The following is a 27,765-nucleotide window of genomic DNA, read 5'->3' as shown; positions in this document are numbered from 1 at the left end:
ACAGATTTTTTTCAGTACTTAAGGATAGATTAAATTAACACTGTATTGAGTAAGTATGTTGAGTCAATGGGCATATATTAAATATTGTACTCAGTGGTCAGAGAATTCTCATCTTGAAAACTGACCACATATTAGGCTTAACAAAGTTCAAAAGATGACATCACATAGTATGATTTACCCTTTCACTACTTTGCAATTAAGTGAGAAATCGATAGCAAAAATGAAAACTAGAAAAAATATCAAATGTCTGGATATTAAAAAAACATATCTGAGAAAAAAACCTCATAATAACTACAAAACTCTTTAACTAGGATGAAACTTTAGTAGTAACTTATAAGAAAATTAATGACTCTGAAATATTAGAAAAGGAAAGGCTGAAAATTAATGAACAATCTAAACATATTTAGAAAATAAACCTAGAGAAAGTGGAAATAAGTCCATAGAAACAGCCCATAGAAATAAAGAAAATAGGAAATAAATATAACAGGAAGCATGCAAAGTCAAAGTTAGTTATTTGAAATATATTACTGAAAAATTTTTAGAAACACTGATGAAAAAGAAAGGATCCAAAATTATTTGAAACATTAAATGTAATGTCACTGTAGATGATCCAGAGATTAAGAAAAAGCAAGATGATATTACAAACAACTGTATGATAATTGAAAACTCAGAATAGACAAATTCCTAAAAAAGCATAATTTACCAACAGAATAAAAAAATAAAACATTGGAATAACACATGAACTTCATTAAAGTAATCCGATTAGTTGTTGAACATCCTTTTTTGGAGAAAACCATGTGTCCAGATGGCTTCAAATGTGATCCCTACTAAACATTCAATTAACAATTCTAATCTTACAGAAGTTATTCTAGAGAAGAGAAAAAGTGGAAGACTCTTCCACATGTTTTATGAGGCCTTGCATAACCTTGTTACAGGAAGGAAAAATTATAAGCCAAAATCACTGAAACAATGCAAAATTCCTAAACAAAAACTAGCAAGTCAAACCCATCTAGAAATATAAAATACAACTTAATGACAAGCTGGGTTTATCCCAGGCACACAGGATTTGTTTAGCTCTGGAAAACAGAGTAATGTATACAATAGGTTAACATATAAAAAATGCAATCATCTCAATAGTTACAGAAAAGCATGACCACCACTCATGATTAAAAATTACTACAACCCAATCATATGACAGATGGGAACAGTCAAATGATAAAGGATAACTACAAAACCCCGTAACTAACATTTTTAAAAATTTTAAACAGATTTACTTTATTTTTAAAATGGTTTTTAGGGGTGCCTGGGTGGCTCAGTCGGTTAAGCATCTGACTTCGGCTCAGGTCAAGATATCACGGTTCGGGAGTTCGAGTCCCACATCAGGCTCTGTGCTGACAGCTCAGAGCCTGGAGCTTGTTTCAGATTCTGTGTCTCCCTCTTTTTCTGACCCTCCCCTTCTCACACTGTCTCTTCTCTCTCAGAAATAAATAAAACATTAAAAAAATTAAAATGATTATTTTATTTATGTTTGAGAGAGAGAGTACACAAGTCAGTGGGGGAGGGGCTGAGAGGGAGGGAGGCAGAGGATCCAAAGCAGGCTCTGTACTAAGAGCAGAGAATCTGACATGCGGCTCAACTCACAAAACTGAGCCGAAGTCAGATGCTTATCTGACTGAGCCATGCGGATTCCCCTAGCTGAATTAATTTATATAACACTGAAGACATTCAATGAAGACATAAGGGTAGCAAAAAAGATTGCCAGTTATTACTTCTTTACTTTAACACTAAATCAGAAGTCTCAGCCAGTGCAGAAAGGCAAGAAAAAGAAAAAGTACAAGAATTGGGGTGCGTGGGTGGCTCAGTTGATTAAGTGTCTGACTCTTCATTTCAGCTCAGGTCATGATCTCACGGTTTGTGGAATAGAGCCCCACATCAGGCTCTGCACTGGCAGTGTGGAGATTGCTTGGGATTCTGGCTCTCTCTCTCAAAATAAATAAATAAACATTAAAAAAAAATTTTTTTAAGTGCAAGAACTGATAAGGGGAAGAAACCTAGTATTATTTGCAGATCATACACCTATTTTTAAAAAAAAACAACAGCGCAACTTCAGAGTGTAGATATAATCTAGATTAGCGTTTGGAATAAATAGGGTTCAACAAAATTGTAGAATATAAATGTAAACACAAAAATTAAAGAGTACTATTATGGGTTGCACTGTGTTCCCACAAAATTCATATACTGAAGTCCTAATCCCCAGTACTTCAGAATGTGACTAAATTTGGAATATTGAGTCTTTAAAAAGGTAATTAAGATTAGATGAGTTCATTAGGGTAGGCCCTAACCCAATTTGGCCATCCTTATCAGAAGAGAAACAGAAAAAGGACCATAGAAAGACATAGGGAAAAAGACAGCCATCTACAAAGGAGAAAGGTCATCAGAAGAAATCAGCCCTGTTGGACACTTTCATTGAGACTTCTAGCCCCTAGAACTGTGATAAAATAAATTTCTATTGTTTAAGCCATCCAGTCTTTAGTACTTTGTTATGGCAGTCCTAGCAATACACACATATACCTAAAACCCCTAGGGGCACCTCGGTGGCTCAGTTGGTTAAGTGTCCAAATACGGCTCAGGTCATGATCTCATGGTTCATGAATTCAAGCCCTGCATTGGGCTGTCTGCTGTCAATGCAGAGCCTGCTTTGGATCCTCTGTCTCCCTCTCTCTATACTCCTCTGCAGCCCCCTCTTTCTCTCTCAAAAATACACATGAAAAAAAAAAAAGGCTTTAAAACCCCATGCACCCACAATTTTTTTCTGAATTATGATAGTAAATTGCAGATTATCATGTCCTTTACCTTCAAACACGTCCATGTGTATTTTCTAATAAGAATATTTTCTTGCATATCCCGAGTATAGTTATCAAAATCAGAAAATATAACATTGATACATATCATTTACCTAATCCACAGCCTATATGCAAATTAATTTTCCATTTTAAAATATTTATTTTTGAGAGAGAGACAGAGTGTGAGCAGTGGAGGGGCAGAGAGAGAGGGAGACACAGAATCTGAAGCAGGCTCCAGGCTCCAAGCTATCAGCACAGAGCCTGATGCAGGGCTCAGAGTCGTGGACTGTGAGATCATAACCTGAGCCGAAGTCAGTCACTTAACTGACATGTCCTGCCTTTTAGCTACAATTTATCTAAAATCTGAATAAGTTTATACTTAAATATCAAAGATATTGGAACATTCAATTAGGTTCACAAATAATAACATAAAATACCTGCATCATCATGCGTCTTCTAACTGTGTCAAAGGGATAAGAGAGAATTCCAGAGCACGTGGTCACAACTTGAGCAATGAAAAAGGAGACAAGAAATGGGGTTTCCTTTGGTTTTGGTAATAAGCCCTAGGAAAGAAAAACATGTCAAGTAACCGTCTAAATTTTCTAAATACCTTAAATCATTAAGTCAAAGAATAATTCCTATAATGAAAGAGGGTTCAGTTATACTTAAAATGCAACAAAACAGATTTAATATGGAAAGATTAAAATAATATTAGGAGATCAATAAGAAAGAGGTATGCTGTGCATGGCTTCACTTTAAAAGCATATCTGAAAGAAGAAAGCATACCTGCTATTACCAGAGATTTGTTATTAATGGCAAACACTAGGGAAGATAGCAGCCAGTAACCAAAAAAGTTCTTCCATGGCTCTTCCTCATGGAGTTAAAATTAAAGAATGCCTGATAATATCATCAACAGATCTTTGATAAGCAGCTTTAAAACTCTAAGCTAGTGAAGAAACACTCCTACATTTCACAACTACTACAGGTGATAATAGAGAAAAGCTGAGGGAGAACACGCATAAAATTTTCCATGACTAAATAAACACATCAGAGCATGTTCATTTCCATTAATTTAATCTGTCTAAAAACTACATACTACACTAAAAGTAACATGTCCAGACCACAATAAAAATGACCTTCAGGGCACCTTGGTGGCTCAGTTGGTTAAGCGTCACAACTCTAGACTTTGGCTCAGTCTCACAGTTCATGAGATTTAGCCCTGAGTCAGGCTTTGGATTCCATGCTGACAGCGCTGAGCTTGCTTGGGAATTCTCTCTCCCTCTCTGCCCCTCCCTGACTCATACTCGCTCTCTCTCTCAAAATAAACTTAAAAAAAAAATGACCTTCAACGATTACATTTATACTAATGAGGGAAGGCAGAGACAATATGTAAAACAAAATTTCCCTCAAGTTTTAATCTTATTTGGTAAATAATACTGATATTAATTTCATTGCTTCTTTTTAGAAGTGACAGAGCATGGGATTTTTGTTTGCCACTTAACATAAATTACTTAACAATTCCTAGGTTGTTTACTTTAAAATGAGGATATTAAAAGCTATTCTAGGGGCGCCTGGGTGGCTTAGTCGGTTAAGCATCCGACTTTCGCTTAGGTCATAATCTCGCGGTTCGTGGGTTCGAGCCCCGCGTCGGGCTCTGTGCTGACTGCCAGCTCAGAGCCTGGAGCCTGTTTCAGAATCTGTCACTCTCTCTCTCTCTGACCCTCCCCTGCTCACGCTCTCTCTCTCTCCTAGAAATAAATAAAACATTAAAAAAAAAAGTATTCTAGGAAATAGTAAGAAAATACTTAAAGTTCCTAGAACTAAGTAGTAACTCAAAAAATGGCAGCTATAATTACAATCTTCCTCTTTACTACTTTATGGTAAGAAAGTGACAATAAAGTGAATGTAAAATTAGAAAAACTGTTAGAAGATGCCTTTCTATACGCTAAAGATTTGATTATGATGTAAGCCTAATTAGCATGTTTTCTATTTGTAACACGATATATAGTGAGTCATTCAGTTGCAAACAGCACAAAAACTAAATGTTTGGGTTTATGCTTTATATCTAAAGTCAGATCCATAATAGAGTTATAATTTAATAAGGTTATAGGAAAACCATGGTTAAACAAAATTCTATAATGTCCCTTATTTCATCACTTAGTTTTATTTCCATAATTAAAAGTAAACATATCTGATGAACAAACTACTAATTAAAACAATAAAAAGAAACAAGCCAGGTATTTAACATATAGCAGTTAAAGCCCCAAATTACCTTGACGGTGTCATATGCTCCAAAATAGGAAGCTCGGTACACAATGATGCCTTGAACTGAAACACCAAACCCTTGGTACAAACCAACAATTCCATCTGATTTTACGATTTTTATAATACAGTCACCTAAACCCTTGAATTGTCGCTCTTCGGGACCTAAAATAAAACCATTCAAAATGTATTAGCAACATTATATATCAGATAAACACTTTAATCATAGTAATTAATTTTACGGATTTAAATGATCTGAAACTGCCATTTAGCAATCTTTCTAATAAAAAAAACACAAATGAAAATTCTCTCATTTGTTTAAAGAGAATTAGGATCTCAAATAGTATATTAAAAGATTTTAACTGAAAATATTAATCTCTTATAAAAGCAATCTAGGGGCTCCTGTGTGGCTCAGTTGGTAAAGCATCTGACTCTTGATTTCAGCTCAGGTCATAATCTCACAGTTCATGGGATCCAGCCCCACATCGGTCTCTGTGCTGACAGCTCAGAGCCTGCTTGGGATTCATTCTCTCTCTCTCTCTCTCTCTTTCTCTCCCCACCCCCCATTTCTCTGCTCACACACACACTCTCTCAAAATAACTTAAAAAAAAAAAAAAGAAACGTAAATAAAAGCAATATATTTCAACCAATTTGACTGGCTTAAAACACTTCAATAAAATTACCAGAAGCTACTAACTGGGGTTCAGAAATAAAATAAAAATACTCCACAACTTGCTTGAAGTTGAAGAGCAGAAAGACAGACACAGCAAAAAGACAAAACCAAAAACTAGCAACTTTAAGGATTAATATTTTAGATGAGTTATATTTTTCTAGTATTTGCTGGTTTCATTTTTATTTCCCCTTCACCTAGAACTCCTTGACAATATTTTAAAGATATTGTATACAGCATATAACCTTTCAAAATAAACTAAATTCTCCCAATTGTGAGAAAGAAAATTACACAACTGAACTAAAAATAAGAGAATTTTTTTTTCACTTTATTAGCAATAATAAGAAAGTTTGGACTGTCCGTTAAACATGATAGATGGAACTCGTATTTTCTTCTTTGCTTAAACTGCTACCCCTAAAGACATTTTCTCTGATCACTTATCTAAAATTGATGTCAGTCCCTGCTCCTAAGTATTTTTTCATGTTATTTATTGCTAAATGACAGTATATTTTAGTCATTTATTCATTTTTTTAATTACCTGTGTTTTCCCCTAGACCATAAGGTACATGGGCCATGTACCATGAGCTCCATGTTTTATGTGGGGTATCTATATGTATGCCTCTCATCTCATATCTGAGGCAGGGCCTGGATCACGGAGGTACTCAATTAGAATTTGTCAAACAAATCTCTTGCTTTCTTAAGAAATTCTATAAAATGGTAATAAAAGAATAAAACGCTTAAAGCCATATAGGCAAGAACAATACACTGACATAGAATGAAATCTACAAATATCAGCAAGATGGAAAGGAAATGGAAGAGTGGTAACTTACTCAGTAGAGCAGGAAAAGAAACTTTCTTGCAGAGAAAAAAGCAAGCTGCTTTACCCCAAAAACTTCAGAAAGACTTAGAAATTAGAGTATTGCTCTTGTGGTGAAAGCAATTAACATCTGGATGCTCAAAACCTCTCACCCTTGAGCAGCCAAGTGCCTTCCTCTGCCATCCTCAGACCTGAACACAAGGCTTCAGACTTAATGGGACCAATTGAGTTACTTCCACAACTGCTGAAAAAAGCCTTATACAAAGATATATCATTGTGAAATCTCAAGTTCATTAGGGACAGAAAGTAATTAAAAAGAAAAAAAAGTCACATATAAAAGGATCAGCAGTTAAAAGATAGGTTACTTAAGAGCAATATTAGAAACAACAGTCCAGAGAAATGTTTTCAAAATTGTGAAAGAAAGTGACTTTAAGCTAGAATTTTAAATATGGTCAAACATTAAGTAAAAGGGTAAAACAGAGACATTTTTAGACATGCAAGATCCCAATGTATCTCCTATCTGCTCAAAAAGCTCAGAAAACAATCTAAGAACAAAATGAGAGAATAACAAAAAAACCCACAAGATGTGATAAATAGGTAAGGACAGAGGCAAAGGGAATTTTTGGGATTAGAACTGTGTTTGTAACCTAGAGAGGAGCTATAGTTGAAACAGAAATAAGTTCCTGGAGGGATCTAAGGAAAACACTGGAAGTTACAAGTAGTCTTTGTATCTGCTCTTTTGTTACTGCAGTAATGGCCTTCTCCTCCCTTCTTCTGAGGGAAAAGAAAAAAGTAGTAATCTTTAGGCCCTATTACTCTACCATTTGGTTGAGATAAGATTTTTAGAATGTATTTCATGCTGCTATAGTATAACTCTACAATAAATAATACTTCACTCAAAACACAAAGAAAGAAGAATAGTATTTTTGAAAATTCTATACCTTTTCCAATATCAACACCTAATCGGGTTCGGGCAAAGTCTAATGGATAAACTACACATAAGGATGTTGCTCCAGCAGCTCCACCAGAAGCTAGGTTTGCCAAAAACCATCTCCAGAACTGAAACATATTAATTAAAAGTGGTTATTAAACTATAGAATATGACATTTAAAATTCTTATTTTTATAAAGATTAAAAAGTCATTATTTACAAACTGCTTTTATAAACATCTATCATAATGTATATCATATTATGTAAAATATTTCCCTTCATGTTTGCAAAGCCTGTTTCTTTCCAAGTAGTCTGGGAGATACAGTTTAAATGCTGACACACAGAAATTCCAAGATATTTTAATAGCCTCCAGCAAAAGTAGCCCAAATTAACAAAAGAGGCCATATAAAATAATTATCTCTTTAGACTATATAAATTTTTTGTTAATAATAGTGTTAGAGGATGCCTGGGTGGGTTTGTTGAGCACTTGATGTTTGATTTTGGCTCACATCATGATTCCAGGGTCATGGAATCGAGCCCTGTGTTGGGTTCTGCACTGAGCACTGAGCTTGCTTATGATTTTCTCTCTCTCCCTCTGACCTTCTCCCCTGCTCACACACATGCTCTAACATAAACAAACAAACAAATAAGTATTAGTGTTAGCTATGGCTAAAATATCAGGTACCTATCGAGGCTTTAGTTATATTCTTTTTTGGTGTGAGGGGCAATACTTCATAATGCCACAATTTCACTTCATAATTTTAGTTGATATTAAACAGCTCAAAATTTAACAGCTCAAAAACATATTATGTTCAACTGCTGACATGAAAATTGGCTGAAACCAATTAGTTGTGTGGCATGTAAGTTAGGCCTTACCAATCGACTAATTCATATGGGCTACTGAGGTTCTTTTTTTTTTTTTTTTAAAGTTTACTTATTTTGAGAGAAAGTACATGTGCACGCATATGCAAGCAGGGGAGGGGGAGAGAGAGAGAGAGAAAAGAGAATCCCAAGCAGGCTCCATGCTGTCAGCACAGGCCCAGCACAGAGCCCAAACTCACGAACCATGAGATCATGACTTGAGCTGAAATCAAGATGTTCAACCAACTGAGCCACCCAGTGCCCTAAGCTATTGAGGTTCTTTTTGATAAACATTTAAAATGTGCCCTGTGTAGGTCCAGTAAACTGCTTTTCAATATCTAGACCTTAATGGAGAAGAAAAGAATATTTGAATTGGATCAGTTATAGAAAACATAGGGTCCAAGGCCACTGTAACCATTTTAAATACATTAAAATGAGTAATATTCTAGTCATGTTCAGTTTCTTGCTTTACTCTCTGGCTCTTATTTCTAACAATAGTTTTAAGTCTCAGATAGCTTTGGAACTCATGGCCTAGAAGGACCTTTCTGTCATTTTTTTCCTATCTTTTTTAAACAAAAATGTTACTGATTTATACTCTAATTCAAATTCAACTTTTTCCACAAAACCTCTGATCTCCAAACCCATCCAAAACTGTATGTAATCATCTCTCCATATACTTCAGTTCTCAGAAAATTCAAGGCGAATCCTATGACCAATATGTAAAATGTGTCAACATGTTTCAGATTCTCATTTAAACAGTGTTCACAATCACTTTCTTCTATTTACAAGTATTTGTACACATCTTATCTCCTACAGACTATAAATTTGTTGAAGTCAGGATTAGCATTTAACAGCTTTATTAAAATAATAATACATCATACGATTTACTAATGTAAATTCACCATACAATTCAATTGATTGATAGTATATTCGGAATTGTGCAACCAACATCAACTTTAGAACATTTTCACCCCAAATGCTAGACCCATTAGCAGTCACTCCACATCTAACCCATCCCCCTGGGTCCTAGGTAACCATTAAGCCACTCTGTTTCTACAGATTTGCCTATTAAAGACACTTCCTACCCACAGAATAACACAGTAGATAATCTTTCATGACTGGCTTCTTTTACTTAACAATATGTTTTCAAGGTTCTTCCATGTGTAGCAGGTATTAGCACTTCATTCCCTTTTATTGCCAAATAATATTCCAGTGTATGGATTTACTACATTTTATTTATCCACTCTTCAGTTCATGGACATTTTGGTTGTTTGTATTTTTTTGAGGCCAGGATTTCTTAAATGTTTATTCATTTATTTTGATATAAATAGTGTGTGCATGTCCATGGGGCAGGGCAGAGACAGAAGGAGAAGGAGAGAATCCCAAGCAGGCACTGCACTGGCCAATATCCCAATATCTGCCTTGACTCCAGGAACCATGAGATCATGACCTGAACCAAGATCAAGAGTCAGAGACTCAACCAACTGAGCCACCCATGTGCCCTGACAACAGGATTCTGAATTCATCTATTTATTTCACAAGTCATAGGGCCTTACCCAAAATAACTACTATATTCAATAAATATTTGTTTAATGAGGTACTAGGAATGCCACATACTGTCCTCAGACTCCTGTGGCTCCTTTTGAGTGAAACTTACAAGTTTCATAATTACCCAGAGATAGATCAGGAGATTGCATCTGACCCCAAGGTAGCTAATCTATAATCTAGAAGATAATCTGTAACCTGGTAGAAAAAGGTGAACAGGGCCAGAGTCTATTTCTTGGGAATGTGACTTTACAATTCTATGCCAATTAGCAGTAAGGACAAAAATGGAAAAGATATTAAATAACATTTTTAGGTCTCAGTCTTTTTTGAGACTGTTGCAAGCTATAGATCATCTTCCAAAAAAATCATGTATGTACAAACACACTTTTAGTGGTTTAAAGTACTTGTCAAACATGCATGGATCCCAGGAAGGCAGACCAATGTCTTTCTGGGTAGACGATCATATAATTTATCATTCAAACCATGACACTTCTGACAGCGGAAGCAGGGCCTTTGAAAACATGACACAGGCAGGCACAACATGGATAGATAGTGTGGCCAACCTTCTGATGGAAGAAAGAAAGGGAGAAGGAAGAAAGAATGAAAGAAGCAAGGAGAAGGAGAAAAGAAATATCTATGTTGAATGATAACCCTGCAAGTGGTTGTGTAACAAAATCTATCCCTCCACAATTAAGCTTGAAAATAAAATAGACCCAGAGGAGGCAATTTATTGATTTAAATGAGTTTCAGTTATTATAAATTAGTAAATTCAGATATTACTATATTGTAAAAGGAGAGGGCAAAGAGAGGAATCAGGGATGGAGAGGAAAATGAAATAATCTGAGGGTTTTGGAGGGAAATAATCTTGTTTCTCTTCTTTCCCTCTCTCTCGTTTACTTTTTAATTTCATGAGAGAGAGAGCACAAATGGGGGAGGAGCAGAGAGAAGGAGAGAGAGAGAGAATCCCAAGTAGGCTCTGTGCTATGGGGCTTGAACTCATGAACCTTGAGATCATGACCTGAGCCAAAATCAAGAGTCAGATGCTCAACCTACTGAGCTACCCAGTGCCCCAATCTTGTTTATTTTCAACTATTGACAAATAGATATTGTGTGAACAGACTCAACGATGCACTGAAGAACAAATCCCCTATGACCAAGGTTCTTTCTAACAGAGCTTGTCTGGGCATGAAGGAGAGCTGGGAGAAGTTCTAGTCTTCCCTGCTGAGGATTGTGCTCGAAGCTGCTAACAGAGGGCAGAGAGACATTTTCTACCCATGCTGAGCTAAGGTTCACCAAGTCAGTCCCCTCGGCTCAGAGAGGAGTAGAGTTCAGTTGAAGAATCTGAGCTTGGGAGTGAAGAAGACCTGAACAAATGACTTGGTCAAGTCCTCTCAGCTCTGAGTCTTGCTTTCCTTACTTGTACATTTAGGATAAAAATAACTACCTCAAAGGGTGAGGTGAACATTCAATGAAACACTATATAGTAGGTGCATAACTCCCACCATGGTTATTTTTTTAAAAAACAATCACATATTCACATGAATCCTAAGAAATAATACAGAGAGAATTTGTAAACCCTCCAACTAATTTCCAATTGTAGTATCTGGCATAACTACAGTAGAGGAAATCAACATTGATAAAAACTTTTCTTCTTCAGATTTCACCCATTTTGCATGCATTCATTTGTGTGTGTATTTAGTTTTATGCAGTGTTATCATATATACAGATTCCTGTGACCACCACCACAGTCAACAGTTTCATGATAAAAGATCCCTCAATGCTATCCTTTTATAGCCATAGCCACCTACCTCTATCCTGGCAACCACTACTATGTTTTCCATCTCAATGATTTTGGTATTTCAAGAATTTTATATAAGTGGAATCAGAAAACAAATAATTCTTGAGATTTTTTTTTAACCCAAAGTTCCTGTATATTTCAGAAGTTTACTCTTTCTAAAAAATTTGTTGTAAAATATATGTAACATAAAAATTAGCATTTTCACTATTTTTTAAATTGTTGTTTGTTTATTTTCGAGAAAGAGAGACAGTGTGAGTGGCGGAGGGGTACAGAGGGAGACACAGAATCTGAGGCAGGTGCCAGGCTGCAAGCTGTCAACACAGAGCCTGATGCGGGGCTCAAACTCAAGAACAATGAAATCGTGACCTGAACTGAAGTCGGATACTTAACCGACTGAGCCACCCAGGCGCCCCACCATTTTGGCTATTTTTAAGTGTATAATACAATGACATTAGGTACATTCACAACATCATAAAAACATTACTACTCCTTACGTCCAGAACTTCATCGTCCCAAATAGAAATTCTGTACTCATTAGATAAAACTCCCCATTTTCTTTCCTCCTAGCCCCTTATTCTATTTTTTTGTCTATGAATCTGCCTGTTCTACATACCTAAGAGGGATCATACAATATTTGTTTTATTAACAGTTTGTTTCTCTTTATTGCTGAGAGGTATTCCATAGTGTGATGTACCACAGTTTAACCATTCACCTGTTGAAGGACATCTAGATTAATTCTAGATTTTGGTCTATTATGAAAAAAGCTTCTGTGAACATTGTACACACTAGTTTTTGTGTGAATGTACGTTTTTATTCTCTGGGATAATGCCCAAAAGTGTAACTGCTGGGTTGTATGATAAGCACATGCTTAATTTGTAAGAAACTGTTCTCTTTTCTAGAGTGACAGTTAACACTTACAGTCCCAACAGCAATATAGGAATGATCTAGCTTCTCTACATCTTCACCAACATCTGGGGTTGTCAATATTTTAGCCATTCTGATAGATGTGTAGGGCTATCTCATTGTGGTAGATCAATCGCTTTTTTTTAATGTTTATTTTTGAGAGACAGAGAGAGCAAGCATGAGCAGGGAAGAGGCAGAGAGCGAGGGAGACACAGAATCTGAAGCAGGCTCCAGCCTCTGAGCTTTTAGCACATAGTTCTATGCAGGGCTCAAACCCACAAGCCATGAACCAAAGTTGGATGCTCAACCGACTGAGCCATCCAGGCATCCCACATCAATCACTTTTAAACTCACATATTGTACTTGTTTTTTCTATCTTCCTTACTTTTTTAAAACCAGGTAAAAACCAAAAATACTGTTTTTCTTTTTAAATTATTTTTCTTCACTTTAGGGTGGTGGGCAAAGATGAGATAAAATTTTGATGTCCAAAGTCAGGAGAGGATCATTAATATCCAAATTATTTAGTAAATAATACATATTACATTCTTACCTGTGACTGAATACCTTTGCATTCTAAATATGACAGGATGTCTTTATAGAAATACCAAAGATGTTCTTATCTCAGGCTAATTTGAAATTTATTAAAAATACTTAACCAAGATCAAAGTTAACTTTAAAACTTTTAGAGAAATGTGAATTTACATTGTTAGGAATAGATGTTAGTAACAAATATTCTGGTTAACTCAGGAATTAAATTCTCCATTTGGCTTAGTCTTATAGAAATTATCTTTTGGGGGAGGTGGGTTGGCAGCTGTTAAGTAAAGAATTAACTCAGCAGGCCTACACTGCCCAAACTTCATATACTGAGATCTTTAGGGCCAGCCCTTGACTAGTTCCTTCCAGACAACTTCTAAGCCCATGGAATATCCTGCTGATGGGTTTCTTAGGCTTTGGGCTGCACCAGAAAGTTTATGCTAATATGTGAATTTATGGTAAACACCTGTTTTTGTATGCTTGGAACATTGGGCTAACTTATATGAGTCTGATCTCTTGGGTTAGGAAGCAGTAGCTAGAGCTTGCATAGCTAAGGACAGTCACAGTCCATGCCTATGCAACTGGTATCTCCAAAAAATCCTGGACTCCAATGCTTAAGTGAGCAATGCTATTGGCAACACAGCATATGTACTATCAGACACTGCTGCTGGGAGAATTAAGTGCTGTCATGGGACTCTACCAGGAGAAGACTACTGAAAGCTTGCATCTAGTTTCCCCTGGACTCTATGCTGCCTCTTCCCTTTGCTGATTTTAATCTATATCCTTTTTGCTATAAAGAACAACAACAACAACAACAACAAACAAACAATGAGTACAATAGCTTTTTTGACTTCTCTGAGTCCTAGTTAATCAGTAAAAATGAAGATGATCTCAGGAACCTCTGATACAGGTTCTGAGTCAAGGAAAGTTCCAATTATTATAGCTAGCAGCTAGAAAAGACAGGGATATTTTTGAGTGCCTATCATTAAGCACAGTACTGTGATAAGCACTTTATAATGAATGTTATCTAAGCTTTACAAACTATGAGGTTTATAATTTTTAGATGAGGAAACTAAGGATCAGAGATGTGACTTTCAAAAACCCACAAAGCTAAATAACACAGTGGCAGAATCCAAATCCAGACATTCTGATTCTAAGTCTAAAGAATTTTCCTCATTACCTTTATATTTCACACTACATATTAGATGGTGCAAAGTACTCCATAAACACTTCTTAGTGAAATATAAATTGTGAAAAAAAGAATAAAGGATATAAAAGGAAATTAAAGAAGATAGCAACAAAGAAATGTTCCACAAACAGTTGCTTTTATAAAGAACCTGCTAGACCTAAGTGGCTTAGTCAGTTGAGCATCCAACTCTTGATTTTGGCTCAGGTCAAGATCTCAGGGTTGTGGATTCAAGCTCCACATAGGGTTCCATGCTACATGTGGAGCATACTTAAGATTCTCTTTCTCTCTCAGGGGCACCTGGGTGGCTCAGTTGCTTAAGCATCTGACTTCAGCTCAGGTCATGATCTCACCATTCATGGGTTTCAGCTCCATGTCAGGATTTGTGCTGACAGCTCAGAGCCTGGAGTCTGTTAGATTCTGTGTCTCCTTCTCTCTCTCTCTCTCTGCCCCTCCCCCACTTGTGCTCTGTCTCTGTCTCTCTCTCAAAAATAAACATTAAAAAATTTTAAGCTTCTCTCTTTCCACCCCCACCCCTTTCTCCTTATCTCACTAAATAAATAAATAAATAAATGGATGATTGATTGATTGATAGATAGAACCTGGCAGGACAGCTGGGTTGGTTGGTTGGCTTTGGCTGGTTGAGGGAAAGAGAAAATGAGAAAGAATGAAGGCAAAGAGAAACTTTTTAAGGGTAAGGGGAAGAGAGACTTTGTAAGGGAAAAGAGGTCTTAAGAGTAATGTAGGTGGTTTAGTGTATATAGAGGCAACAAAACAGATAGAAACCAAAATAAATGACATACAGTTCATCTAAGGAAAATTTAAAATTGGAATTTTTTAACCAAGGGAGTGACTACCTTGAAAAGAAAAAAACACTTTTTCAATTAAAAAAAGGGAGGGAGGGGCCCTAAGTGGCTTAGTTGGTTAAATGTTTGATACTTGATTTCTGCTCAGGTCATGATCTCATGGTTGTGAGAGGAAGCCCCGCATCAGGTTCTGCACTGGGCATGGAGCCTGCTCAAAATTCTCTCTCTCCTTCTTCCCCTACCCCTCCCCAGCTCAAGATTTCATGTGCTCTCTCAATAAATCCCAAAAAAGCAAAAACCAAAAAAAAGAAACAAAAAAGAATTTTCTACTTTGAATTTATTGCTTCCTGTTTTGTTTGATTTGATCTTCCTATGTACTTTAATCTCAGCTAAATAGAACCTTAGTCATAAAAAAGAAGCAATGTACTTCTTTAGGAAATTAATTACCTCAGATATGTTGGAATACATATCTGTTGACTGCTTTTCAAAAAAATTTTTTAAATGTTTATTCATTTTTTGATTGAGAGAGAGAGAGAGAGAGGGATGGAGTGTGAATGGGGGAGGGGCAGAGAGAGAGAGGGAGACACAGAATCTGAAGCAGGCTCCAGGCTCCAGCTATCAGCACAGAGCCTGACACAGGGCTTAAACTCATGAACTGAGAAATCATGATCTGAGCTGAAGTCTGATGCTTAACTTACTGAGCCACCCAGGGACCCCCGTTTATTTTTTTTATTAGAGGGAGACAGAGAAAGAGAGAGGGTACACATGCATGGGAGCTGGGGAAGGGGGAGAAAGAGAGAGACCTTAGGCAGGCTCCATGCTCAGTGCAGAGCCAGATGTGGGGCTTGATCTTAGGATTCTGGGATCACGACCTGAGCCAAATTCAAGGGTCGGATACTCAACTGACTAAGCCACCCAGGCACTGTGTTGATGGTTTTTTTTTTTGCCGAACTTTCCTAATAAAGTAGAGTAGTGATCATAACACGTATATTATTTTAAAATTAATATTTATTCAGACAAATATTACCTTGGGACAAAAGATCTCTTAGTTATTAAATTCGTGCTAAGAGATTTAGAGAAACTTGTAAAAGTCAATGTAATTCTATGTTTCTCGTATATAGTTTCTATAACTTAATACATATAAATATGTTAAAAGTTACTATGTTTTAATTACTATTTTTTCTACCACTTTAGCATCTCCTCCCCAAATAAAACATCACAAGTAAAGACAAATGCAACTATTTCTTAGAAAATAATAGATATTAAAATGCACTTACCAGGGCATCTGGGTAGCTTAGCTGGTTAAGCGTCTGACTCTTGATTTTGGCTCAGGTCATGATCTCACGGTTTGTGAGATCAAGCCCAGCATTGTGCTTCAGTGCAAAGCTTGCTTGGAATTCTCTCTCTCCCTCTCTCTCTGCCCCTCCCCTGTTCATGCTATCATGCACATGCTTTCTTTCTCTCAAAAATAAATAAGCCTAAAATAAATGTACTTACCTGTTTTTCTTTATTAACTCCAGACATGAAAAGTTGTTTGTATTTGTCCTTAAAAGCAAAGTTTAGAGCTTGTGTTGGAAAATAGCGGATAACATTTGCCAAATTGCCACGCCAGTAACTGAAGAAACCTACAAAAAAAACATACTAAATATAAACTTGTATTATTTTAAAATTCCCATAGTTTTAACAAACTTAGTTATTTGAACTATCTAAAATTTATACCCTTTCTCAAAAGAAAAAAACCAAGTTTATGCATGAATCCACTGAAGAAAACAGGCAGTGTTAACTCCATGTGCCCCATTCCAATTTTGTCAATTTCCAATAAAAAGCCTTAAATACCCCAAAACTTATGGAAAATATTATCAGTTGAATATAGGGCTTTTTACTACAGCAAAAACAGTAAACTTTTTACTTTTTATACAGAAAAAGAGAGCTCACTAGTATTTGTCAGAGAAGCTAGTAACCCTTAGCCCCATTTCCAAATCATGACATATAATTCCTATTGTTAGAACAGAATTGGTTTGTATGCAGGCATATGAGAATGAGAAAGCTATTAAGAGTCCAAAGTATCCTTATCTTTATGTTCTGGAACCTACCCAGAAAAAGGATCACTTTACAATTCAAGGCAGTCTCTAGAGGCCTGATGGGAGAGGCCAGAGAAAACTTTCCAGATCAGTAATCTTCCCACTTCAAATCTCCATGGATTGACCAGTCCTTAAAATTCAGTCATTGTGTTACCCCTATAATTCACAGCTACCCTTATAATCTAGAACTGCCCTAGAATACAACAGACTGTCTCTTAATTAGCCATAGTTGTTTCTACTAGATTACAAATTGTCCAATGGTTGGATCTTGCTACTCTGAATAGATATCTCTAGTCCCAGTTTGGAGAATCAGTCTTCTTCTTCTTCTTCTTTTTTTTTAAATAGTTTATTGTCAAATTAGTTTCCACATAACACCCAGTGCTCATCCCCACGAGTGCCCTCCTCCATGCCCCTCCCCTCCCCCCCCCCACATCCACCAGTCCTCAGTTTTTGTCAGCATTCAAGAGTCTCTCATGGTTTGCCTCTCTCCCTTTCCCCCACCATTTCCCCCCTTCTTCTCCCCCTTGTTCCTCAGTTAAGTTCCTCCTAATCCTCCTATGACCTTGAGGGTGTTATGCAGAGCGAAATAAGTCAGGCAGAGAAGGAGAATCAGTCTTCTAAAGATAAAGATTCAAATGATAATCTCTGTTGACTGGGCTGATTTGTTAAATAAGGAAATCTGCTTTGTGGGGCAAAAAAAGAATCTTGGTGAGTCCCAAACTACATATAAAGCAATTACACAACAATAATTAAGAAAAATATTTAATAGCTAAGAAATAATCTCAGTATTCACAACCGATTCAGTCTTTACTAGGACATTTAACATGTAATGGTAAATGCTACCACTTCTTGAGTACTTAATACGTGTAGGCACTGAACAAAGGCTGTATATTTCATTTAATCACCACATTATGCTAATGATATAGGTTCTCCTATAGCACCCATATTATACACGCACAAACTGAAACTTTAAAAGTTAAGAACTAAGGAGGTGCCTGGTGACTGGGTCAGTTAAGGGTCTCTTGATTTTGGCTCTGGTCATGCATGATCTCACAGTTTGTGAGATTGAGCCCTGCATTGGACTCTGCACTGATAGTGCAGAGCTTGCTTGGGATTATCTCTCTCTCTCTCTGTCTGGGATTTAAGTTGAAAAAAATAAGTTGAAAAAGAATTTTCATTTTTTTCATGGCCCTTAAATATTAATAATCATTTTGAAAATGGCTGACACAGCTAAGGGGTACAGAGCTATTATGAATTTTAGATTATCAGTTATTAGTAATAATTATATAATTATGATTATAGTCTGAATTAATATTTATTTCACAAAAGAGTGTCATTATGTAAGAGCAGTAAGGTTTGTAACTTTGGCTAATGAATTGAATATAAATGGAAGATTCTGATGACAAAGATATCTGGAAACTACATTAAGACCATAACACAACACTGGATATATGAGTAAAAGGTTTGCTACAATTGGTTGAAGAATGTATTCTTTCTAGGAACCTTTTGCACTGTTGGTGGGAATGCAAACTGGTACAGCCTCTCCGGAAAACAGTATGGACATCCCTCAAAAAATTGAAAACAGAACTACCCTACCACCCAGCAATTATACTACTAGGAATTTATTCAAAGGATACAGGAGTGCTGATTAGAAGGGACACATGCAACCCAATGTTTACAGCAACTCTATCGACAATAGTCTAAGTATGGAAAGAGCCCAAATGTCCATCCACTAATAAATGGATAAAGAAGGTGTGGTATATATATACAATGGAATACTACTTTATGATCAAAAAGAATGAAATCTTGCCTTTTGCAACAATGTCGATGGAACTAAAATGTATTATGCTACGCAAAATAAAGACAAATATTATGATTTCACTCATATGTGGAATTTAAGATACAAAACAGATGAACATAAGGAAAGGGAGGCAAAAATAATATAAAAACAGAGAGGAAGACAAACTGCAAGAGACTCTTAATGAAAGAGAACAAACTGAGAGTTGCTGGCAGGGTACTGGGTGGGGGGAAGGGCTAAAGTGGTGAGGGGCATTAAGGAGGACACTTGTTGGGATGAGTGCTGGGTGTTATGTGAAAGTGATGAATCACTAAATTCTATTTTTGAAATTATTACAGTATATGTTAAGTAATTTGGATTTAAATTTTAAAAAGCAATGCATTATTTTTAGCAAAATTGCATTTGCATGAAAAAAACTAGAAAATTCATCCAAACAAATGTCAATGTATCAGTGAAAATATAGAAACGAATAAATCCCTAGAAGTATAATTGGAAAACTGGCAGCTCTTAATGGGTTATATCTGAAAAAAATATAATTTCACATACATAAAATACTTTTGCATATATTTCACAGAATTCATGGATTCTATGAAGCTACAGTGTCAGGTTAAGAACTCCTGTTTTAATCTTTTTCTATAGATCACCCTTAGAAAATTTATTCTTATTCCTTTCTTTGCATCTCACTGCTGTACCATGCTTTTACGAACTTCAATGCCCCGGCTAAGAGTGCAAAGGGAGAGTACCAAGTGTTCATAGCAGCACTCTCAACAATAGCCAAAACATGGAAAGAGCCTAAGTGTCCATCAACTGATGAATGGATCAAGAAGATGTGGTTTATCTATACAATGGAACACTACATGGCAATGAGAAAGAATGAAATCTGGCCATGTGTAGCAACATGGATGGACCTTGAGGGTGTTATGCTGAGTGAAATAAGTCAGGCAGAGAAGGACCGATACCATATGTTTGCACGTATAGGTGGATTAGGAGGAACTTAACGGAAGACCATGGGGGAGAAGAAGGAGGGGAAAATCGCNGAAGGGGGGTGATGGGCATGGAGGAGGGCACTTGTGGGGATGACCACTGGGTGTTATATAGAAACTAACTTGACAATAAACTATTAAAAAAAAAAAGAGTGCAAAGGGAGAGGAACCTCAAGTGAAATTCTGAATGCATTTTCTATAGGAATGTTATTTCCGGGGGCCAGGTTTCAGGGTTTTATTCAACTACAGGCATACTAGGTATCTATGTAGGTTTCCTCACAAAGATTACAAAAACTTACTCTACGAATAATGCAAGCTTATATCAAATACATTCATTTATAAATGAATATCAGGAATATATGTTTGTAAATTTAGGGAAGTATACATACTGATTAAGGAGTTAAAACTTATTGAGCACTAACTGCAACAGACATATGGTTGAATATTTCATAGGCATGATTGTTGAACTCTCACAACTATCATATCAGGTAGGTACTACTATTATACCCAGTATACACCTGAGATGATTGAGACTGAGATAGGTTAAATAAAAATTGCTGAAAGTCACAAGGTGAGGAAAAGGCTGAGACTGGATTCCAGAATCTGACTCCAGACCTAGATCTATCAAATTTCTACTGCCTCTCTATAAAAATCCATTCTGGATAAAACTAGTAGTATTTTTTGGTCAGATAATCCATTCTAGATAAAAATCAGTATTTTTGGAGAAAACAAGGGAAAAGGATGATGCAAATGTAGGAGTATTTTGATGCTGTCTAGTCATACAGAATAAAACGGTAATTTCCCAAGATATAATCACAAAATTGATAGGGAAAAACCATAGTGATTGTGGTATCTTTCTTTGCTAATAAAATATCTAAGCTTTTGACTTAATTGCTAAGAAAAAAAATAATCTCTTCAATATTTAAGGCTGAGAAAAAAAATTATGAACTTAATTCTGAGAGAATAATTAAGAATTAAAATGGAACAGGGGAACCTGAGTGGCTCAGTTGGTTGAGCATCTGACTTTGGCTCAGGTCATGAAATCATAGTTTGTGAGTTTGAGTCCCACATCAGACTCTGTACTGACAGCTCAGAGCATGGAGCCTGCTTCAGATTCTGTGTCTCCCCACCCCCCCTTGTTCGCACTCTGTCAATCTCTCTCAAAAGTGAATAAACATTAAAAAAGTATTTAAATAAAAGAATTAAAATGGAACAAACAAATGAACTTACAGAGAAAAGAGAGGGAGAGGCAAACCATAAAGCAAACTCAACTATAGAGAACAAACACAGTTGTTAGAGGTGGGGTGAATGAGGGTTGGGTATTAAAGAGGTCACTTGTGATGTACACTGAGTTTTGTACACCTGAAACAATATTACGCTGTATGTTAACTAACTGGAATTTAAATAAATACTTGAAACAAAAAAAAAAGAGAGAGAGATAATTAAAATATAGACTTGATGGGAAGTGAGAAAAAGTTACTGGGCCATTTTCCAGTCAACTTATTAGCCAAGCATGATAATACTAAACCTCTTTGGGTATATATATTCTAGACTGGTGTGCTACATGTTTTGACAATATGCCTATCAGTAAAAAATATTTATTTTCTACTATACTGATCTGTTCTGCACATTTGTAAAAATACCCAAAATAGAAATTAAAGTATATAAAGATTCATCATTTAAAAACCTTTTATTTGGGATCTAGTACATAGTGGACCTGCTGGGGTAGCAGTAGGAACAAATTTCTTGGGCTTATGGAGCTTATAATTTTAAGGAGAAGGACCAGAGAGACAGACTATGAACAAATAAATATGTCAAGTGGTTTTAAGAACAAGAATAGTATGTGGATATGGAGACTGAGGAAGGGCTATTTAGATAGCATAGTTGGGGAAAACTGGCTAGGAGATATTAGAGAATAACTTAGCATTCATTTGAATAATTAAACAATATTTTTAGATATCTTGCTAATCATGATGTTTTCACACCATTATTTGCTATTATCTTGAGGCACCTTTGAGGTGAGGTTCATTCTTAAGAACAGCATATATGGGGGCTCATTCAGTTAAGTGACTAACTTTGGCTCAGGTCATGATCTCACGGTTCATGGGTTCAAGCCCCATGTGGAGCTCTGTGCTGGCAGCCCAGAGCCTGGAGCCTGCTTCAGATTCTGTGTCTCCCTCTCTCTTTGCCCCTTCCCAACTCTCTGACTTGTACTCTCTCACTCTCAAAAATAAAACAAAACATTAAAAATTTTTTAAAGAACAGTCTACATGAATATATATTTCAAACAGTCTTCTTGATACTTTCAAAGATTCAAAGTCTTGTCTCTATAAATCCAATGGAGCAAACATAAACTATACTTATTACATAATAATAGAGGAAGGGTGCCTGTTAGCCCCTCTACAGTGGTTATTCATATTCTTTTTTTTCAGAATGCCTTAATGTCCTAGGATTTGTAATTGACATTTGGTCCAAGCATAGGTACCAGTGCCAATTCATATACCAAGTATCAGTAATGTTTATGTTTACTTTACCATTTTATTTAAAATGAATGTCTAATATTTTCTTTCCATATTCTAAAACACTGCCTTCAAGATATAAAAAACCTCATAGCCAGAAACTCCTAAAAGAGGAAAGAGGTCTGGTAGATGCTTAAAAATGAGCTGCATAGATCAAATCTTTAATGGATTATGTTTTCAATATATGAAATAAAACAATTATTTTCAAAAAGCTATTAATTTAAGTTAAAATATTCTTATATATATGCATATTGTGCCCAGTAAAAAATTATAGCATAGACATCAAAATAGTAATTGTGGGGATTTTAGTAGCGATTTGTTTTCTTTTTTTTTAAATTTTTTAATGTTTTGTTTATTTCTGAGAGAGAGAGAGGGAGAGAGAGAGAGAGAGACAGCATGAGCAGGGGAGGGTCAGAGACAGAGGAAGAAACAGAATCTGACAGAGGCTCCAGGCTCTGAGCTGGGTGTCAGCATAGAGCCCAATGCGGGGCTCGAACCCACGAACCATGAGATCATGACCTGAGCCGAAGTCGGATGCCCAACCGACTGAGCCACCCAGGTGCCCCTTTACTTTCTGATTCTTTATACTTTCTAATTTTCTATAACATGCATTTTTTGTGTAATAACGGTTTGAACAGTACTAAGAGTACACAAAGTTGGAAGGTCCTACAATCAACTAAAACATAGAGTAAATCTTTAAGAACAGCATCAGTCAAGATAAATCCAGAAGGTTTTATAAACCAAGAAAAGCTTGTAGGGAGTATGAAAGATACCCAAAGAGATGTTGAAAGCTAAGTTCAGAGCTTTAAAACGAAGAGATCCATCCTTGGGGTAGAAAGAAAGCAGAGGTAAGGTAAGAAGATAGTGAGAGAGCATCTACTTATGCCTTATGCATTCATGTCTCTCAGGTTCATTTCATGTTGCCTAAAGAAAGGAAAAGTTATCAGTAAAATAAGAGCAAACATGAAACACAACAGAAACTTCATAGCATTTGAGATAGGGATGTGCCTTGACTTTCAAAAAAGGAACAAGGTAAATTCCAGAAGCTAACAATTTCAGAACTTCACTGTCCAGTAAAATTCCAGAATGATCTACTATAGTGATTCTCAGCCTTACCAGGCTCAAGTCCTCTATACAGAAAAAATATTTCATAATACTTCCTTTAGGATCTAGAAACAGAATTCAAAGACAGTGACTTCTTCAACAATTTTTTAAAAATCCATATAATGCCCTCACTACTATACAGGAAGAGAAAATAAATGCATTTTAAATAAAATAGGTATTATATTTTATTTTTTAACGTTTACTCATTTTGAAAGAGAGAATCATACTGAGGGTTGTTTACCATTGTGAAAACTCGTGTCACAATGACTGCTCACACACGAGTTGGGGAGGGACAGAGAGAGTGAGAGAAAGAAACCCAAGCAGGCTCCACACTTACTTAGTCCCTGACATGGGGCTCCATCCCACAACCATGAGATCATGATCTGAACCAAAATCAAGTGTTGGACACTTAAATGACTGAACCACCCAGGTGCCCCTAAAATAGGTATTTTAATTAGTAAATTGGTGAGGCATGAACACACCATAAACAAAATTGTCAGATGCTTGCTTCCACTTAATGATGAATGTTATACTTTATATATCATTAACATTTCTTTTAAAAGGGTTTAATAAATATATTTCTTTATGTATGTACAATCATCATGAATTCAATAGTTACAAATGAAAATGATGTTAAGTGGTGATCAAATATCTAAGAACTGGTAATGTAAGTTTTTACAATGGTGAACACCTCTTAGTACTATTCTTTAAAAAAAATTTTTTAATGTTTATTTATTTTTAAGAGACAGAGAGAGAGAGAGAGAGAGACAGCACAAGCAGGGAGAGATAGCAGGAGACAGAATCCAAAGCAGGCTCAAGGCTCTGAGACGTCAGTGCAGAGCCTGATGTGTGGCTCAAATTCACAAACCGAGATGATGACCTGAGCTGAAGTTGAAGCTTACTGGACTAAGCTACCCAGGCACCCCCTCTCAGTACAATTCTTAACAAAACAAAATGCAATATTCCCTCTACTCACAAGGTAGCTGAATTAGTGGGATCAGTATATACGGAAACTATGTCCCAGACAGTTTGTATTTATAAGTAAATCAGAGTTAAGTTCTAGGCTTAGAAAACCATAAACAGGCTTTACTGCTACATGAACACTGAGTGGGAGAACTGAGGCATTTGGGTTGCAGGATAAGTGTTTGCTGTGTAGGACTGGCCATATACAGCAACAGGATGTTTAGCATCCCTGGCTTTTTTTGCCTTTTATATCATTGCAATTCAGTATTACAAACTTCTATCTTTGTGCTAAACAAAAAATTCCCTCCAAGTTTATTAAAATGCCCCTAGATGGCAATATTATCTCTGTTGTGAATTACGAATCTCTTAGCATAGAATATACCATGGAGTGTGTATTCGTAACAATATCTGTTTAGGAGAACAGAAAACATCTTAAAGTTCTGCTTATGATCATCTCATTGGAAGATAAAGAAAGGAAGCACCAGAATACTATTTAGAATGATCTCAATTTACAAGACCCATATTGGATATACTTAGGTTTAAATTTTATTTAAAACACTTAAAAAATAGGGGCGCCTGGGTGGCTTTGTCGGTTAAGCGTCCGACTTTCACTTAGGTCATGATCTCGCGGTTCGTAGGTTCGAGTCCCGCGTGGCCTCTGTGCTGGCTGCCAGCTCAGAGCCTGGAGCCTGTTTCAGAGTCTGTGACTCCCTCTCTCTCTGACCCTCCCCTGCTCACGCTGTCTCTCTCTCTCTCTCTCCTAGAAATAAATAAAACATTAAAAAATAAATAAATAAAACACTTAAAAAATATAAAATAAATTAGCACTGATCAGCACAATCTGACCAGAATATTTAATGTTACCTGACTAAATATCTAAAGCAGATTAGCTAATAATAAAGAGTCCTCTACTTCTCTGAAGAGGTCTTACAATATAAACCAAAAAGAGACAGGCTCCTACCTTTCCTGTAAAAACCTTGGAGGAAATGGGAAGCTTACTCTGATAAAACAAATGAGAGTAGAGACATGTGAAGCACTATGAAAGATCTGAGCTCAGAGCTCAGCTCTTCAGATGGGCATTCTAAATTTACAGCTAAGATGATGCCTTAAGAGTTACACTCCAGACAAAACAAAACAAACTGAGGGCTGATGGGAGTGGGGGAGAGCAGAAGTGGGGTGATGGGCATGTGGGAGGGCACTTGTTGGGATGAGCACTGGGTGTTAAATGTAAACCAACTTGACAATAAACTATTTAAGAAAAAAAAACTAACCCCCCCCAAAAAGAAAACTAAAAAAAAAAAATGAAACCAAAACCAAAACCAGCTTTACTCCACCCTAAATACTACACCCAACAGGCCTAGAGGAGTTGTAACTACATCTCTAGGGAGAGAATGCTTTTTTCATGGGAGAGTAACCTGCCATAGACTTAGGAGTAGAAGAGAGGACAGGCCCTGGAGTCGAAGCCACTTCACTTCTTGTTCAAGCTACACAATAAACAGGCCTATTCCCTTTTTTATTTTTTTTAATGTTTATTTTTGAGAGAGAGATTGAGAGAGACAGAGAGAGAGAGAGCGCGCGTGAGAGCCTGCAGGCTCCAGACTCTGCTGACAGTTCAGAGCCTGATGCAGGGCTCGAACTCAGGAACTGTGAGATCATGACTTGAGCTGCAGTGGGTCACTTAAGCCACCCAGGTACCCCTGGCCTATTCCCTTTTCAAAGTTCATATAGAGTTTTTGATTGAATACAACTACATGGGTGAATTATAGAAGATTTTTGATAAATTTATCCTCTTATCCACCTAGCTAACTTAGGAGCAATTCTGTAACAGAAGGGCATTTAATGGTTAACAACACACTTGGATTATTTACTCCTTGAAATTATGGATAAAAACCTCCACAACGAAAAAAAATCAAAATGTTAATCAAGGCAGGGCTGATACAAAAAGAAAAACTGGCAATACTATTCTTGGCTTTATTTAAAATTTTGATATTTTGGATTTTTCACATTAATTTTGATTTTTAAAAATACTGCACTAAAATATCATTTGTCTTTAATGAGTTTTTGGGCACGCTCCTCCCATTTGTTCATGGGTGATTATGACTCTTTAGCTTCAGTCCTGGTCTTCAGTACTTCTGAAGAATGAACAGAATAGGTACCAGAGTACTGGGAGGCTCCTATGCTTCCATATTTGGAGTACTTCTCTTAAGAATATTTCAACAAATATTTAAGCAATTTCAAGCACCTGTTAACATATGACAACGTGCCTAATGGCATCTCCCTCAATACTGGGAGGTCAACCACTTTCCTTCTAAGCCAGGCACAACTGCACCAAGGTGTAAATCCCGATATGAAGGAGAAACTTAAGAGAAAAAAGAGAATGTGGTGTCCTCTCCTACCCAGGACTCTGGTCACGTTATAGGCCTTCTTGGTTCTGGAACGCAGAGCCTCTTAGGTTGAATAAGAAACTGAATTGTCAACGGTATAGAAAGAGACGCATCACGCACCTGCACACTTGTGGTGCAGTCACATCCCCCCCTCCCCCGGCCCGCTCCCCACTTCTCTGGCAAGCAGACCCAGACCCGGAAAGGTCGGCACGGTGGCCTCTAGTACGCACCCTGCTCGCGGGGAATCCGCACCAGGCAGTCCACCATGCCTTTGTACTGCGCCTCGGCGGTGATCTGCTTGGACGACGCCTGCACCTGCAGCAGGAGCTTCACCCGCTCGATGGGCGCCACCGCTGTCTTGGACACAGCCGCTGCGACCCCGCCTGCCAGCAGGTCCTTCCCGAAGGACATGGGGTCAAAGAGCCGCTTTTCCGACTTCTTCTCCTGCTTCTTCTTCGGTGGTTCACGCTGCATGGTGGCTGGATGGCGGTAAAAAGAGACAACAGCAGAGAGGAAAACACCTGAGAGAAATTCCCAAGGGAAGTGTAAAACCGCCTCAGTTTCGTCCTGGCGGGAAAGTGACGCTCAGGATGCTGGGAGATCAGCGCGCCAGGGCCTGTGGGAGTTCCCGGAGCTGCGCAGGCGCCTCCAACGGCCTCCCGCCATCTGACACCAGCCACGTGACTTCGAACGCGTGTCTCCTCCGCGCTGAGCGCTGCCTTTGATACGCTGGAGTCTGGGTTTTCTTTGCTGCCCGCAGTGTTAGCGGGCGGTGGGT

General features: G+C 37.1%; 1 protein-coding gene across 1 annotated transcript in view; it reads right to left on the bottom strand.

Moving 5' to 3' along the window:
• The window catches only part of SLC25A31 (solute carrier family 25 member 31), a 28,053-nt gene extending 500 nt beyond the window's left edge, over window positions 1–27,553 (bottom strand). The window contains exons 1-5 of the mRNA XM_077767827.1: window positions 27,218–27,553; window positions 16,653–16,780; window positions 7,534–7,651; window positions 5,116–5,270; window positions 3,281–3,406 (exon numbers count right to left, since the gene is read on the bottom strand). Of these exons, the coding sequence (XP_077623953.1) occupies window positions 3,281–3,406; window positions 5,116–5,270; window positions 7,534–7,651; window positions 16,653–16,780; window positions 27,218–27,461 (771 nt within the window). The 5' untranslated portion in view covers window positions 27,462–27,553. The remainder of the gene's footprint in view (window positions 1–3,280; window positions 3,407–5,115; window positions 5,271–7,533; window positions 7,652–16,652; window positions 16,781–27,217) is intronic.
• Between the last annotated feature and the right edge of the window lie 212 nt (window positions 27,554–27,765).

The sequence above is a fragment of the Crocuta crocuta genome, unplaced genomic scaffold (genome assembly GCF_008692635.1).
Source record: "Crocuta crocuta isolate KB4526 unplaced genomic scaffold, BGI_CrCroc_1.0 scaffold120, whole genome shotgun sequence".
In the NCBI taxonomy this organism is placed as follows: domain Eukaryota; kingdom Metazoa; phylum Chordata; class Mammalia; order Carnivora; family Hyaenidae; genus Crocuta; species Crocuta crocuta.
This window is presented reverse-complemented; position numbering and strand designations above follow the sequence as displayed.